This window comes from Oncorhynchus gorbuscha, unplaced genomic scaffold (genome assembly GCF_021184085.1).
Source record: "Oncorhynchus gorbuscha isolate QuinsamMale2020 ecotype Even-year unplaced genomic scaffold, OgorEven_v1.0 Un_scaffold_626, whole genome shotgun sequence".
Taxonomy (NCBI): Eukaryota; Metazoa; Chordata; class Actinopteri; order Salmoniformes; family Salmonidae; genus Oncorhynchus; species Oncorhynchus gorbuscha.
Genome location: NW_025745742.1, coordinates 228,473 through 246,080, shown reverse-complemented (window position 1 = coordinate 246,080; position 17,608 = coordinate 228,473). Strand labels below are relative to the sequence as shown.

Genomic DNA, 17,608 nt, shown 5'->3' with positions numbered 1-17,608 from the left:
TTTCAATTAGTGATGGACTTTTTAAATTGAGGGGCACAGTAGGCTACCGGTCCTTGCATCGGAGAGACAGTGCAAGTGGAGGTCTCGTATAAAAGCTTGCAGGTGCGATGTCAAGCCCACAGTGGCTACTTACTACTGACTATAATCAATCAGGGGTTGAGACAGGAGGGAGCGACACAAGGGTTGAGGAGCACAGCAGAACTGAAGCACCGTTGAGCAAGCTTCCAAAGCGGTATGAGAAATCACACGACACCGGTAACTTGGGTCGTTTTCTTGGGTCAGTAACGTCAGTTTATGTTAGTTACTCTTAGTTCATAAACAATCGCACACTATTGTGATTTATGCTATTTAGGATTGACCATTATTGATCTATTTCTCTGATAGGTGAGTTTGTGCCTTAAATTAAAATGTTACTAACTGCATTACTATCAAAACGTATTTTTCTAAATCTTTATGGATATACATTTACAATTTGAAAGTAAACTGACTTTTGCAATTAACTACGATTCATTTTTAATTTAATATGACGAGCTATAACCACATTGTAAAATTAGGAGAGCATCAGACAATCTATGCTTCTGCATGCAACTATTTAATTAGTACAATTTTATGCTCAAATTTATTTGTTGTACTTTTATACTTTTAATATTTGTTTTCAATGTCAAAATGATTTATACATGTATTGTAATCCATTAATATGGTCATTTCACATGTGTTTGAACAAACTGCATGGTCTCCTTATAGCATCTGTTTAATGACCAATGGTTGGGCAGTTTAGTTATTTTGTCATACAGGATGAGTTGGTCTTCATCCTAAATAATAATGAAATGTTCAGGGAAATTACTGCAGAATCAATGGTTTGTAGTTATTCCTTTCTGATCGGCAGTTGACAGATGTTCTTAGATGGCCTTAGAGTAGTTTCAGATAGTTAGGCTATGGTTATTGAAATTACTGCATGTGTATTTTTTCTGTCCAGATTATTATAATATTTTTTTTTATAATACTATTGCAAAATTATAATTGTCTGGTTTAATCTGTTTGACAAATCACGTCCACAATCAACATAAGGAGGGTTGTTACTGACTCTTTCAACTGTTCCTTATTTAGCAAATGAAGACGCAGTATTTCCCTATTTAATATTACGAGCACCTGCTTACAGTATCACTTCCCATATACAGACGGTATCTTCAGTATTTAGTACAATTTACCATTTTTACAAACATTTGCCAGTTTCTCAGTTTACTGTCGATGTCTGTCATCACGGCAACCGCTGTTCAGGAAAATGATTGTGTTTTGGTTTCGAGGAAGCTTGATGTGTGTACATATTTACCAATCAGAATGGTCTATTCTTACTATTTCCATCACAGTCTCATCTACATTTACAACGTGTATGTTTGTGATTTAAACACTGGTTCAACCGTGTTCTGTTTCTGTTTCTCTTCTCTTTGTTTCTCTTCAGATTGCTGTGTGGTTGTGGTTCAGTGTGGTTGATCCGGTTTTGTACAGGAGGCGGTTATAGTTCTGAGCAGCGGTTCTGAAGGATGACCGCTGAATGGTTCAGCCTTGGATCCTGGTGAACAGTGTCTGATGTCCGAACGGTGGAAGCATGGCTCATGGAATCACCTCTCAGGGCAAAGTGACCATCACAGTGGACGAGTACAGCTCCAACCCCACACAGGCCTTCACTCACTACAACATCAACCAGAGCCGCTTTCAACCTCCACATGTCCACATGTGAGTACGCACACACGCACGCACGCACGCACGCACGCACGCACGCACACACACACACACACACACACACACACACACACACACACACACACACACACACACACACACACACATTGTTTTCCTATTCCTTCTTACCAAACTTATACTATGCAATGTTCTACCTGCAGGTTCTAGCTGTGTTCTAGGTTCTAGCTGTGTTCTAGGTTCTACCGCTGTTGTAGGTTCTAGCTGTGGTGTAGGTTCTACTGCTGTTGTAGGTTCTATCTGTGTTGTAGGTTCTCCCTGTGTTGTAGGTTCTATCTGTGTTGTAGGTTCTATCTGTGTTGTAGGTTCTCCTGTGTCGTAGGTTTTCCCTGTATTGTAGGTTCTACTGTGTTGTAGGTTCTATCTGTGTTGTAGGTTCTCCCTGTGTCGTAGGTTCTCCCTGTTTTGTAGGTTCTACTGTGTTGTAGGTTCTATCTGTGTTGTAGGTTCTACTGCTGTTGTAGGTTCTATCTGTGTTGTAGGTTCTATCTGTGTTGTAGGTTCTCCTGTGTTGTAGGTTCTATCTGTGTTGTAGGTTCTACCTGTGTTGTAGGTTCTACCTGTGTTGTAGGTTCTATCTGTGTTGTAGGTTCTCCCTGTGTTGTAGGTTCTATCTGTGTTGTAGGTTCTACTGCTGTTGTAGGTTCTATCTGTGTTGTAGGTTCTCCCTGTTTTGTAGGTTCTACTGTGTTGTAGGTTCTATCTGTGTTGTAGGTTCTACTGCTGTTGTAGGTTCTATCTGTGTTGTAGGTTCTATCTGTGTTGTAGGTTCTCCCTGTGTTGTAGGTTCTATCTGTGTTGTAGGTTCTACCTGTGTTGTAGGTTCTACCTGTGTTGTAGGTTCTATCTGTGTTGTAGGTTCTCCCTGTGTTGTAGGTTCTCCCTGTGTTGTAGGTTCTACCTGTGTTGTAGGTTCTATCTGTGTTGTAGGTTCTACCTGTGTTGTAGGTTCTATCTGTGTTGTAGGTTCTCCCTGTGTTGTAGGTTCTACCTGTGTTGTAGCCTATGACTAGCTGATAACAGCAGTCTTCTGAAGCATGTTGTCCCTACAGCATGTTCACTATGTCCTCTGTCTATCAGGCTGCTCTCTTCCTTTATTTATCCAGCCACTTCTTTAGCGTTACCGTTGTCTGGTCTGCTACCCAATGCCCTGCTTTTCATCAGCAGGCCAAAGTGCTCTGACCGGAGAATCTCCACCGCATGTGGTCAACAGACCGCTGTGGGCAGAGACGATGTGGCAGATTTATGAAAAAGGCATTGTAATATTTATGATTTAAGCGGGCTCTTTTGCAGGCTGGTGCGAGGCTTGACGTTGCGGTCGACTCTGTGGTTGTCTGAATGCCTGGCCTGTGGTCTCTCTCTGACTCTCATCTTAAGGTGTATGGACACGATGTTCTGACCACTATACATCTGTCCTCCTGGTCCTTTTTTCAACCATCAAATACCATTGGATCCTCACATAGTTGTTTAAATGAACCATTGAAGATAAATCGTTATATACCATGTCATGCAAATCATTGTTGTTACACATTATCACATCTGGTATTTTTCACCTTTTGTTTTTTGATTTATGTATTTTGTTTCACCTTTATTTAACCAGGTAGACCAGATCACCTTTATTTAACCAAGTAGCCCAGATCACCTTTATTTAACCAGGTAGACCAGATCACCTTTATTTAACCAGGTAGACCAGATCACCTTTATTTAACCAGGTAGCCCAGATCACCTTTATTTAACCAGGTAGACCAGATCACCTTTATTTAACCAAGTAGCCCAGATCACCTTTATTTAACCAGGTAGACCAGATCACCTTTATTTAACCAGGTAGACCAGATCACCTTTATTTAACCAGGTAGACCAGATCACCTTTATTTAACCAGGTAGACCAGATCACCTTTATTTAACCAGGTAGACCAGATCACCTTTATTTAACCAGGTAGACCAGATCACCTTTATTTAACCAGGTAGACCAGATCACCTTTATTTAACCAGGTAGGCCAGATCACCTTTATTTAACCAGGTAGACCAGATCACCTTTATTTAACCAGGTATGCCAGATCACCTTTATTTAACCATGTAGGCCAGATCACCTTTATTTAACCATGTAGGCCAGTTGAGAACAAGTTCTCATTTACAACTGCGACCTGGACAAGATAAAGCAAAGCAGTGCAACACAAACAACAACACAGAGTTACACATGGAATAAACATACAGCCAATAATACAATAGAAAAGGTCTATATACAGTGTGTACAAATGAGGTAGGATAAGGGAGGTAAGGTTCTTGTTTTGACATAGGAAATACCTGAGAAAACGTTAATGACATTATACTGTAATTAGATAATACTTGAATTACCTGAACTACCATTTTGATTCTTTGGGATACAATAAGCTAAGCACCATGATAAATACATGCATGTGTTTCCTGCACTCTTCTACTGGGCTGCCAGTATCTGAGGCATTCATTCTTTAACCTGTGTATGAGACTGAGACTGCTGCTGTATATTTACACACACACACACACACACACACACACACACACACACACACACACACACACACACACACACACACACACACACACACACACACACACACACACACACACACACACACACACACACACACACACACACACACACACACACACACACACACACACACACACACACACACACACACACACACACACACATTCACAGGCGTTCCTTGTACACACACACACCCCACACAGACAAACAAACACAAACACACACACACATAAACCCCTCCCCCACCATGTAAGAGTGCTTATAGAATGCGTGCTCTGTTCTGGGAAAGTAAGGTTTGTTTAGATGGGGTAGATAATGATCAGATTGGCCCGGGGTCAGCCTAGCCCTGCCGCTGAAGGAACTCTATTTAGACAGAAATAAAGACCTTGCTGCTCCTCCTGAACCAAAGAGAAAAAATAGGAGAGATGTGGGTTGCCTTATGAAACTTTATCCTTGCTAATGTTTTTGTGCCGGGCAGGCAGTCCAGGAGACACTATTTAGATGTCTGTGACTCGCAGCACAGCAGTATCTCTTGTAGAGGTCGACCGATTATGATTTTTCAACGCTGATACCGATACCGATTATTGGAGGACCAAAAAAAAGCCGATACCGATTCATCCCCCGATTTTAAAAAATGTGTTTGTAATAATGACAATTACAACAATACTGAATGAACACTTATTTACATTTTTTTTATTAAATTTTTTAAATATATATTTTTTACCCCTATTCTCCCCAATTTTTGTGGTATCCAATTGTTTTAGTAGTTACTATCTTGTCTCATCACTACAACTCCCGTACGGGCTCGGGAGAGATGAAGGTTGAAAACCATGCGTCCTCCGAAACACAACCCAACCAAGCCACACTGCTTCTTCACACAGTCCGCATCCAACCCGGAAGCCAGCCGCACCAATGTGTCGAAGGAAACACCGTGCACCTGGCGACCTGGTTAGCGTGCACTGCACCCGGCCTGCCACAGGAGTCACTAGTGCGCGATGAGACAAGGATATCCCTACCGGCCAAACCCTCCCTAACCCGGATGACACTAGGCCAATTGTGCGTCGCCCCATGGAACTCCCGGTCGCGGCCGGCTGCGACAGAGCCTGGGCTCGAACCCAGAATCTCTGGTGGCACAGCTAGCACTAGACCACTGCACACACTCAGGGTGTATGCACACACACACACACACACACACACACACACACACACACACACACACACACACACACACACACACACACACACACACACACACACACACACACACACACACACACACACACACACACACACACACACACACACACATTCAGACCCCATCAGCTGCAATTTCTTGCTAATGCTTGGTAACGTGACCCAGGAGTCAAAGTGAACATTCTTGAGAGCATGGGAGCCTCTCTGTGTCAGACAAACATAGCCCAACCATGTTTGTGTTGCTTTATTTTCCAAACTGTCTGTTTTCCCTTTCCTCTCCTTTTAGTCGTCCCATGAAGTGAAATGCTCAGCAACTTGGAACATGTGCTTTGAGTTGGGCCGGTAATCGCATTGCGTCCAATTTGAGCGGGATGTGAGGGTAAAATGCAGAGGAGGCCAGACAGAGAAGCATGGAGTTTAGACTGGGACTAAGGAGGCACTGGGAGTTTAGACTGGGACTAAGGGGACACTGGGAGTTTAGACTGGGACTAAGGGGACACTGGGAGTTTAGACTGGGACTAAGGGGACACTGGGAGTTTAGACTGGGACTAAGGGGACACTGAGACTGGGACAAAGGGGACACTGAGACTGGGACTAAGGGGACACTGAGACTGGGACTAAGGGGACACTGAGACTGGGACAAAGGGGACACTGAGACTGGTACTAAGGGGACACTGAGACTGGGAATAAGGGGACACAGAATTTAGACTGGGACTAAGGGTACACTGGGCTCTTTAGGGAGGTGGGGGTGTAGGTGCTTAAAGGTTGGCATGCGTCCAAGATCACTTTTTAACACACACGCATACATGCAGTCAACCATGCAAACACACGCTGACACACGCTGACACACACACACACACACACACACACACACACACACACACACACACACACACACACACACACACACACACACACACACACACACACACACACACACACACACACACACACACACACACACACACACACACACACACACACACACACACACACTGAGACAGCTCTACACGGGAGCGCTCCTCGCTGCTTTTAAAACACTAAATTGCGATGCAGCAGAATTCCTTTCTAGATGGTTTGGTAAAATGTGGAATTGCGTTGTTATTGTTGAATGTGGTGTTAGAATTACACGTTCACTTGATCATGTGGAAATGGAAATTGAATCCCAAAATAGGACTGAGTTGCATCATCTTTTTCATTCTATTTGATTCCGTTGTTCTTCTCCAGATGCCTCGTTAATTACTTTCAATCTCTGAATAATTGAGAAGCTCCTAAAAGTGTGAATCATTTAACAACATCAACCCAACTGTGTGTCTGTGTGTTCTGTATAAATGCTAAAGAACAGAATCAAAGCCATACAGTTGTGTTCATCCAAATGAACTCGGTTGATTTTCTTCTTCTGACAATTAGCCCAGCACATGTCTAGATATGTGCTGTATGGTTTTGGACTGTGATGGGATTTGCTGTGATATAGCGTCCTCTTTGTGAACATGGAGGGGTGTTTGGGGGAGAGAGGACTACTGACGGGTAGTGTGTCACATGACAGAAATACGCAAACAAGCGGGGGCTTTTGGGATAGTAGCCTAATCGGGCTCCCGAATGGCACAGAGGTCTAAGGCACTGCAAATCAGTGCTAGAGGCGTCACTACAGACCCTGGTTCGATTCCAGGCTGTATCACAACCGGCCATGATTGGGAGCCCCATGGGGCAGCGCACAATTGGCCCAGCGTCGTTCGGGTTAGGGTTTGACCCGGGTAGGCCGTCATTGTAAAGAATTTGGTCTTAGTTGACTTGTTAGTTAAATAACGGTTCAATTTTAAAAAATGAAAAAGGGTACTGTCATCTCCATGTGAATGTTAAGTCACTGCGTTTGATTCACATGCATAGAATTTTCTAAGTCACACATCATGAAACCCGCAAAGGAAATCAGTCTAGCCGAACCTGCCCCTTTACCCCTGCTGGCCTCTTTACTCTCTTTACTCTCATCCGTTCCTCCCCCCCTTCACCTTCTTCACTCTTCCCTCCCCTCACTTTCCTCCCCTCTTCACCCCTCTCTCCTTCCCTACTCAGACATTTTCAGGAGAAGTTTTTCCCCCTCGTTGGAATAGACGGTATCTCTTTCTTTGCGGGGCCCACTGCTTCACCGCAGCCAGAATGGAGTGCTTTTGAAACAGGAGAACCCTTGATTGAGTTCCTGTCCTACCCTTGGCCCTGGCGCTACAGCAAGGTGGACGGGGGTTAAGTGACAGTTGACATTTGGCAGGTCTGTTGTTTTGAGATGGAAGCCATTTTGAGGTCCTTCAGATACTGGCCTTCCCCCCCCCCAGGACCCCGTGGCGGAGGGGATGTCTCCATGATGCCACTTCCTGTGTCGTTAGGAATAGACTCCTTTCATGTTGCAAGTTTTAGACCACTGCCTTGTGCCCTCGTTTGATTTAATATTTACTGAGCTTTTGTTGAAGCCGTTTGCATTTACAATTGCAAATGTATCCTGACATCCCTCTGGCGTAGACATTATAATGTGTAAAAAGGCAACGTACTTTCCATTTTCAGCTTGGTAAAAGCTTGACAAATATTTGGTAAATGTATGTGGTGGATGTGGGTCAGTGTGGGTCTGTGTGGGGGTAGTTTGTTTGTGCTTGAAGCTCTTTATGAGTGTGGATATGTTGCTACCACATCCTGTAGTTTGTTTTGACACCGTTCTGCACAGGTATCAGACTGACGATGTATATTCAGACTAATAACAGTTCATTCCTCTGTGTCGGCTCTAAATCCTGAAATCCCTGGTATTGTGCTTGTGTATGTGTGAGGCTGCAGAAACAAACACACACACACACCGCTGTAACACGCGATGTCTCTGCCCATCCCCCCTGTAGCCAGAGGCCTGTCAGCAGCACAATTAAGGGCTGTGGCGTAATGAAAGGAACATTAGCAGAAGCAATTTATTCCTCAATGAAACGCCGGAAGGTTCCGTCCGTGGTGATATTAAACACAGGCTTTGTGTTCCATACTCTCCCATTATGGTAGGACTAACAGGGAGGGGCCAGCAGGACTATTTATTTTTATATTTTATTTAACCTTTATTTAACAAGGCAAGTCAGTTAAGAACAAATTCTTATCTACAATTATGGCCTACAGAGAACTGCCTTGTTCAGGAGCAGAACGGCAGATTTTTACCTTGTCAGCTCAGGGATTCGATCCAGCAACCTTTCGGTTACTGGCCCAACACTCTAGGCCGCTCCAGGACTATCAGGGAGGGGCCAGCAGGACTAACAGGGAGGGGCCAGCGGGACTAAGGGCGGGGCCAGCATGACTAACATGGAGGGGCCAGAGGGACTAACAGGGAGGGGCTAGCGGGACTAAGGGAGGGGCCAGCATGACTAACATGGAGGGGCCAGAGGGACTAACAAGGAGGGGCCAGCGGGACTAAGGAAGGGGCCAGCATGACTAACAGGGAGGGACCAGAGGAACTATCAGGGAGGGGCCAGCGGGACTAAGGAAGGGGCCAGCATGACTAACAGGGAGGGGCCAGAGGGACTAACAGGGAGGGGCCAGCGGGACTAAGGAAGGGGCCAGCATGACTAACATGGAGGGGCCAGAGGGACTAACAGGGAGGGGCCAGCGGGACTAAGGAAGGGGCCAGCAAGACTAACAGGGAGGGACCAGAGGGACTAACAGGGAGGGGCTAGCGGGACTAACAGGGAGGGGCCAGCGGGACTAAGGAAGGGGCCAGCATGACTAACAGGGAGGGGCCAGCGGGACTAAGGAAGGGGCCAGCATGACTAACAGGGAGGGACCAGAGGGACTAACAGGGAGGGGCCAGCAGGACTAACAGGGAGGGGCCAGCAGGACTAACAGGGAGGTGCCAGCAGGACTAAGGAAGGGGCCAGCATGACTAACAGGGAGGGACCAGAGGGACTAACAGGGAGGGGCCAGCAGGACTAACAGGGAGGGGCCAGCAGGACTAACAGGGAGGGGCCAGCAGGACTAACAGGGAGGGGCCAGCAGGACTAAGGGAGGGGCCAGCAGGTTGCTCCTCTACTAGATACAGAGGGGTGCAGGGAGATCGAAGGAAAGACCATAACATGTTTGTTTACTAGTATTATTTTACATTTGGATTATGTGCCTGTGTTTTAGATTTCCCTGTTTCCTCATTCTGCCTCTCTGTCCATTCGTTTCTGTCTTCACCTTGCTCGTTCTCTCTCCTCTCTCTCTCTCCTCTCTGTTATTTCTGTGTTCATTTTGTTCCTCTGTAGTTTATTGAATTAGAGGACAGCTGAAACGCAGAAGATAAGAGAGGCACACTGCTCCTCTCCTAGAAATGGTATTGCTCTGTGGATGAGTGAGTATGGGGGGCCGGGGGGTTGTGTGTGTGACTGTGTGTGTGACTGTGTGTGGTGCGCACGTGTGTGTTTGTGGGTTGATAGGGTGAATGCGGACCAATATGTTTTGATGTTTGACCTGGATGAGCAATAAAGGAAGAGCAGGTAGAGAGGAAGGGTCAGAGGTAAATATTTGTTAGCAGGTCAGCCAGCCAGTGATCATTATCTTTGTAATTTGCCCCTATAGAGTTTAGAGCTCAGAAGATGGTGATATGGTTGTAGCATGCGCACACACACACACACACACACACACACACACACACACACACACACACACACACACACACACACACACACACACACACACACACACACACACACACACACACACACACACACACACACACACACACACACACACACACACACACACACACACACACACACACACACCAGCTTTTCCCCTTGATATTGCTCTCTCTCACACACACTCCCAGTGGCATACAGTGGTTCTGAGAGGGGTGATAAGGAGGAACAGTCTGTTTGTGGTGGTTGATCTGTGCTGTGGTGATGCTATCCCCATCAAAGGAACAGATCCACTGAGGAGTCTCTTTCTCTCTACTTATTTCTCTCTCTCTAATTCTCTCACTCTCTCTCTACCTCTCTCACTCTCTCTACCTCTCTCTCTAACTCTCTCACTCTCTCTCTACCTCTCTCTCTCTCTACTTCTCATGCACACCTCTAATACACAGACTGTAAACTAATGGGATTTAGAAGGTCATGCACACCTCCAATACACAGACTGTAAACTAATGGGATTTAGAAGGTCATGTACACCTCCAATACACAGACTGTAAACTAATGGGATTTAGAAGGTCATGCACACCTCTAATACACAGACTATAAACTAATGTGATTTAGAAGGTCATGCGCACCTCCAATACACAGACTGTAAACTAATGTGATTTAGAAGGTCATGCACACCTCCAATACACAGACTGTAAACTAATGTGATTTAGAAGGTCATGCACACCTCCAATACACAGACTGTAAACTAATGTGATTTAGAAGGTCATGCACACCTCCAATACACAGACTGTAAACTGATATGATTTAGAAGGTCATGCACACCTCTAATACACAGACTGTAAACTAATGGGATTTAGAAGGTCATGCACACCTCTAATACACAGACTGTAAACTAATGAGTGATTTAGAATGTTCTTAGACAAATACCACCTGTGTCTTGACCTTATTACCACAATCATCTTTTGGCAATGAATTAAATATTTTGAATTTAAGCTCTGTCCTCTGGCTGTTTTACTACAGCAGGGATAAAAATGGAGACAGCTACTTGCATATTTATTAACATTAGGTAGGATGTTGTCAACTCCAGTTGATTAGCTATTCGACATTTGCCCTTTGACCTCCAAAGGCTCTAGGTTGGGGCCTAGCCATTAGAGGGCTATTGACTGGAAAATCATTAAGACATGACAACTGTGGTGGACGTTGATTGGGAATGAAAGAGGGAAGGAGTACTAGAGGAGAATAGGTGATTATATGTAACTCTGTAATAGGTGATTATATGTAACTCTGTAATAGGTGATTATATGTAACTCTGTAATAGGTGATTATATGTAACTCTGTAATATAATAGGTGATTATATGTAACTCTGTAATATAATAGGTGATTATATGTAACTCTGTAATATAATAGGTGATTATATGTAACTCTGTAATAGGTGATTATATGTAACTCTGTAATATAATAGGTGATTATATGTAACTCTGTAATAGGTGATTATATGTAACTCTGTAATAGGTGATTATATGTAACTCTGTAATAGGTGATTATATGTAACTCTGTAATAGGTGATTATATGTAACTCTGTAATAGGTGATTATATGTAACTCTGTAATATAATAGGTGATTATATGTAACTCTGTAATAGGTGATTATATGTAACTCTGTAATAGGTGATTATATGTAACTCTGTAATAGGTGATTATATGTAACTCTGTAATAGGTGATTATATGTAACTCTGTAATAGGTGATTATATGTAACTCTGTAATAGGTGATTATATGTAACTCTGTAATAGGTGATTATATGTAACTCTGTAATAGGTGATTATATGTAACTCTGTAATAGGTGATTATATGTAACTCTGTAATAGGTGATTATATGTAACTCTGTAATAGGTGATTATATGTAACTCTGTAATAGGTGATTATATGTAACTCTGTAATAGGTGATTATATGTAACTCTGTAATAGGTGATTATATGTAACTCTGTAATAGGTGATTATATGTAACTCTGTAATAGGTGATTATATGTAACTCTGTAATAGGTGATTATATGTAACTCTGTAATAGGTGATTATATGTAACTCTGTAATAGGTGATTATATGTAACTCTGTAATAGGTGATTATATGTAACTCTGTAATAGGTGATTATATGTAACTCTGTAATAGGTGATTATATGTAACTCTGTAATAGGCAGCAGGTGCCTTCCCCGGGAGCCTAAAGCCGTGGATGTTGATTATAGCAGCCCCCCGCATCTCTCTGATTCAGAGGGAAGACACATTTCAGCTGAATACATTCAGTTGTACAACTGACTAGGTATCCCCCTTTCACTTTTAGAAATAATAGTGAATGCCACCCCCCCAGATGATTGACAGCTTCTACTTGTAGCCCAGAAAAGTAGGGAGTCCAGGGGTCGTTGACCTCATTGACCCCAACTGGACAGTGGGGGCCGACCAACGGCTAGACAAGGAGACTGCCGCTACGCCCCTCTGAAAAGAAGACAATCTGTCCATTCCTCTATCCTTTCATCCCCCTCTCCCTCACTCCACTGTGTTGCAGGGTAGACACTCCTGACTCTCCCGGCAGACATAATTGTCACAGATTATCCAATTACCCAGACTGGTTGGAGGAACCTGTGGAGGACAGACTTTTCTCTTTTTATGTATTGCAGCTTCCTACGGCAAGCTCTGAGGAAGTGCTGGGAGAAGAGATGAGGGTGTATGTATAAGCTAAAACAAAATACATCATCTGTTATGTAATGATTTATGTAGCTCTGGGATTCAAAACAGCAAACTTTCAGTTACTGGCTCAACACTCTTAACGGGTAGGCATACATTACACTAAGCATAGACTGAGAAATACACGCTTTATACCTACAATGTATTACTTCTTGGACATTTATCAAGAAAGTGTGTATTTATAATCAATCAGAGGGAAATGTGGCATCTCCAAAACGGCAAAGTCAACCAGTGCCAAAGGCCCTGACCTTCTTATCTGCTCTGAGTTAGGTGTCAGGTCCAGGAGAGCGAGCGAGCAGTGAACTTTGACCCACTTTACTTGTGTGTTTTTGGCCACCGAGCCAAGTGTGCTCTGTCAAACGAAATATCCTCCTACCAACATCAGAGATCTCTTTCCCCCTCTCTTCTCTTTCCTTTCCTTTCCTCTCTCCCTTTCATGCATTATCCCCCCCGACTCTCTCTCTCTCTCTCTCTCTCTCTCTCTCTCTCTCTCTCTCTCTCTCTCTCTCTCTCTCTCTCTCTCTCTCTCTCTCTCTCTCACACTCTCTCTCTCTCTCAAATAATGGGCTCTGCTTTCTATCCAAAGCTTTTCCACTGTTTTAGTAGCAAGGGTGATTCAGTGTTTCACTCTCTGTGTGCTTTGGCTTAAAGTGGAACTGACAGCGTTTGAACTACTTTACAGATATGAAACAAACAGACAATCTTAATATCAGTTTATGCTTCAAAACCAGCTTTATAACATTTCATGACGTACACTAAGACATTGTGGGCAGAATAGATGGATGCAGTTCAATACATGATTAATTTAATTCACCAATACATTTCTTGGTTGTCCAAACATATTTTTGTCAGGTTGTAAATCACAGCTGGCCTGGTACATTGTTTGCTGCCTCCATCCGGGATACATTGTGTCAGTTTGTAACCAAGGCTTTGAATGTCAATAACATCAAACAAGTAATGGCTAATGGAAAACGTGGCTAATATGCTATCTATCTATGTAGCTAAAAACACAGAGCCTAATAGCTAGCTAGCTTCTAGGAGGACGTCATGTCATTGGAGGAGTGGGTGAGTGACTGATGTTTTCCCCTAGTGTCGTTTTTCAGTGGCTACACAGCTAGTGATTGGTTAGCTAGCTAGTTATGCTGAACCAATGTTATACAGTTAGTATGTCTCCGATTTAAGAGAACTCTTATCTGAGTGTGCCAGAGAGCAGAATAACTGATGAATTTACAAATGTGAAACACCCGCTGAATATGACCAGTGTGAGTAAACGTAGTCAAGAAAGGTAATCGTTCATCACGAATGCTCTATATAACATGTAAACAGCCTAGCCAGCTCTGCTACGGCGAGTAAAATGGTCAGCGTGAGGTGTTCTCTCATTTGTGTCTGGAGAAGCCTGCTAGCAAGCTAGCTTGGGTGCTTAGTTGGGACAACGCATGCATTGGCAGGCAAGCTACAGAAGGACGAGCAGGCTATTCCCTATTTTTTATCAGTGCAATTTTGACGGCCAACTAGCTGAAAAAGTTTGAGATGGTTTATCTAATGTTCCTTCAATTTTAGAGCATCTTGCTCTGGCTAGCATTAGTAGTTGAGCTTGTTGTTGATGTGCATATTGGGAAAGATAGCCTACCTTTTTATGGTCAATAGGACTGTACAGTTCCCAAATGTAAGAGGACTCCTGTGGTATTTAGCTACATATTTACAGAAATCCATCCAAGTGTATTTTGTGGCTTTTGACGAATGCATTCTAATGATCTAAAGTCGCGCTGTTGCAACTGCCTGTAAACTAGAGGTCGACCGATTATGATTTTTCAACGCCGATACCGATTATTGGAGGACCAAAAAAAGCTGATACCAATTAATCGGACGATTTTTAAAATGTATTTCCTTATTTGTAACAATGACAATTACAACCATACTGATTGAACACTTTTAGTTTAACTTAATATAATAAATCAATTAAATCTATTTAGCCTCAAATAAATAATCAAACATGTTCAATTTGTTTAAATATTGCAATGGAGAAGAAAGTAAAAATGCAATATATGCCATTTAAAAAAGCTAACGTTTAAGTTCCTTGCTCAGAACACAAGAACATTTACATTTAAGTCATTTAGAGAACATATGAAAGCTGGTGTTTCCTTTTAACATGAGTCTTCAATATTCCCAGGTAAGAAGTTTTAGATTGAGGTTATTATAGGAATTATAGGACTATTTCTCTCTATACCATTTGTATTTTATATACCTTTTACTATAGGATATTCTTATAGGCACTTTAGTATTGCCAGTATAGCTTCTGTCCCTCTCCTCGTGTCACGCCCTGGTCGAAGTATTTTTGGTTATCTTCATTTATTTGGTCAGGCCAATTTGGTCAGGGTTTTTGTATGTGGTGTGTTGGTATTGGGATTGTAGCTTAGTGGGATGTTCTAGTTAAGTCTATGGCTGTCTGAAGTGGTTCTCAATCAGAGGCAGGTGTTTATCGTTGTCTTTGATTGGGAACCATATTTAGGCAGCCATATTCTTTGAGTGTTTCGTGGGTGATTGTCCTTAGTGGGAGGAGATCCTTGACAGAGAAGGACCCTGGGAACAGCCTGGAGAATATTTCCGCCCCAAAGAAGAACTGGAGGGGCGAAAGCGGAGAGGCACCGGTATGAAGAGGCAGCACGGCGACGCGGATGGAAGCCCGAGAGTCAGCCCCAAAAATGTATTGGGGGGGGGCTCAGGGAGAGTATGGCAGAGTCAGGAGTCAGACCTGAGCCAAGTCCCCCTGTTTATCGTGAGGAGCCAAGGAGGAGACCAGAACCAGAGCCGGTGTTGGAGTTGAGCGAAGCAGAGACTGTGAAGGAGTTAATGGAGAAATTGGAGGAGAGAGAAATGAGGGAGTTGCTGTGTTGGTGCTTTAAGCATGGAATTTGCCCGACGGAGCGTGTCGGGGATTTGATGGCACCTGGGTCAGAGCCTCATACTCGTCCTGGTGTGCGTGTTAGTCGGCTGGAGATGATGGTGCCAGCCTCACGCACAAGGCCTCCTGTGCACCTCCCTAACCTTGCACGTCCTGTGCCAGCCCTGCTCTCAAGATCTCCAGTACGCCTTCACGGTCTGGCCCATCCTGTGCCACCTCCACACACTAGCCCTCCGGTGGCAGCTCCCCGCACCAGGCTTCCTGTGCGTGTCCTCGGCCCAGTACCACCAGTGCCAGCACCACGCATCAGGCCTACAGTGCGCCTCGCCTCTTCAGCGCTGCCAGAGCCTTCCTCCTCTCCTGCGCTGCCGGAGTCTCCCGCCTGTTCAGCGCTGCCAGAGCCTTTCTCCTCTCCTGCGCTGCCGGAGTCTCCCGCCTGTTTAGCGCTGCCAGAGCCTTTCTCCTCTCCCGCGCTGCCGGAGTCTCCCGCCTGTTCAGCGCTGCCAGAGCCTTTCTCCTCTCCTGCGCTGCCGGAGTCTCCCGCCTGTTCAGCGCAGCCAGAGCCTTCCTCCTCTCCTGCGCTGCCGGAGTCTCCCGCCTGTTCAGCGCAGCCAGAGCTGCCAGCCTGCATGGAGCAGCCTGAGCTGTCAGTCTACATGGAGCAGCCTGAGCTGTCAGTCTGCATGGAGCAGCCAGAGCTGTCAGTCTGCATGGAGCAGCCAGAGATGTCAGTCTGCATGGAGCAGCCAGAGCTGTCAGTCTGCATAGAGCAGCCTGAGCTGTCAGTCTGCATGGAGCAGCCAGAGCTGTCAGTCTGCATGGAGCAGCCAGAGCTGCCAGTCTGCATGGAGCAGCCAGAGCTGTCAGTCTGCATGGAGCAGCCAGAGCTGTCAGTCTGCAAGGAGCTGTGAGTCTGCATGGAGCAGCCAGAGCTGCTAGTCTGCATGGAGCTGCCAGTATGCAAGGAGCTGCCAGTCTGCAAGGAGCCGCCAGAGCTGCCAGTCTGCATGGAGCAGCCTGAGCTGTCAGTCTGCATGGAGCAGCCAGAGCTGCTAGTCTGCATGGAGCTGCCAGTATGCAAGGAGCTGCCAGTCTACATGGAGCAGCCAGATCCGTCAGTCTGCCAGGATCTGCCAGTCAGCCAGACTCTGCCAGTCAGCCAGACTCTTCCAGATCTGCCAGTCAACCAGACTCTTCCAGATCCGCCAGTCAGTCAGGATCTGCCGGATCCAACTACCTGCCTGAGCTTCCTCTCAGTGCTGGGCTTCCTCTCAGTGCTGGGCTTCCTCTCAGTGCTGGGCTTCCCCTCAGTGCTGAGCTTCCCCTCAGTGCTGGGCTTCCCCTCAGTGCTGAGCTTCCCTTCAGCGCTGAGCTTCCCCTCAGTCCCGAGCTGCCTCAGTCCCGAGCTGCCCCTCAGTCCAGTGGGGTTCTGGGTGAGGACTACTAGGCCATGGTCGGCGGCGAGGGTGTACTATCCTAGGACGCGAGGATGAGGGACTAAGCCATTGATAGAGTGGGGTCCACGTCCCGCGCCGGAGCCGCCACCATGGACAGACGCCCACCCGGACCCTCCCTATTGTTTTGATGTGCGTCCGGGAGTCCGCACCTTAGGGGGGAGGGTTCTGTCACGCCCTGGTCGAAGTATTTGTAGAGAGGGGAAGAGGAGAGAAGAGGGGAAGAGGAGAGGAGAAGGAGAGAAGAGAGGAGAGGTGAGGGTATGGTGGAGAATAGATGAAAGTAGAGAAGAGGAAAGGATAGTGGTCCTTCTGTAGCTCAGTTGGTAGAGCATGGCGCTTGTAACGCCAGGGTAGTGGGTTCGATCCCCGGGACCACCCATACGTAGAATGTATGCACA

At 45.3% G+C, this 17,608-nt stretch overlaps 1 protein-coding gene across 5 annotated transcripts in view; it reads left to right on the top strand.

The window, feature by feature from the left end:
• The window catches only part of LOC124019548 (metallophosphoesterase MPPED2-like), a 52,191-nt gene that overhangs the window by 1,570 nt on the left and 33,013 nt on the right, over positions 1 to 17,608 (top strand). For 2 of the 5 annotated variants that reach the window (XR_006835799.1, XM_046334911.1), the window contains exon 2: positions 1,460 to 1,734. Coding sequence is in view for 4 of the 5 variants with exons in the window: in XM_046334911.1 (XP_046190867.1) it covers positions 1,725 to 1,734 (10 nt within the window). In the remaining variant the exon portion in view is untranslated. Of the gene's footprint in view, positions 1 to 187; positions 278 to 359; positions 385 to 1,459; positions 1,735 to 17,608 lie in introns of those variants that run through there. The other 3 variants (XM_046334913.1, XM_046334912.1, XM_046334914.1) reach the window with 3 other exon arrangements.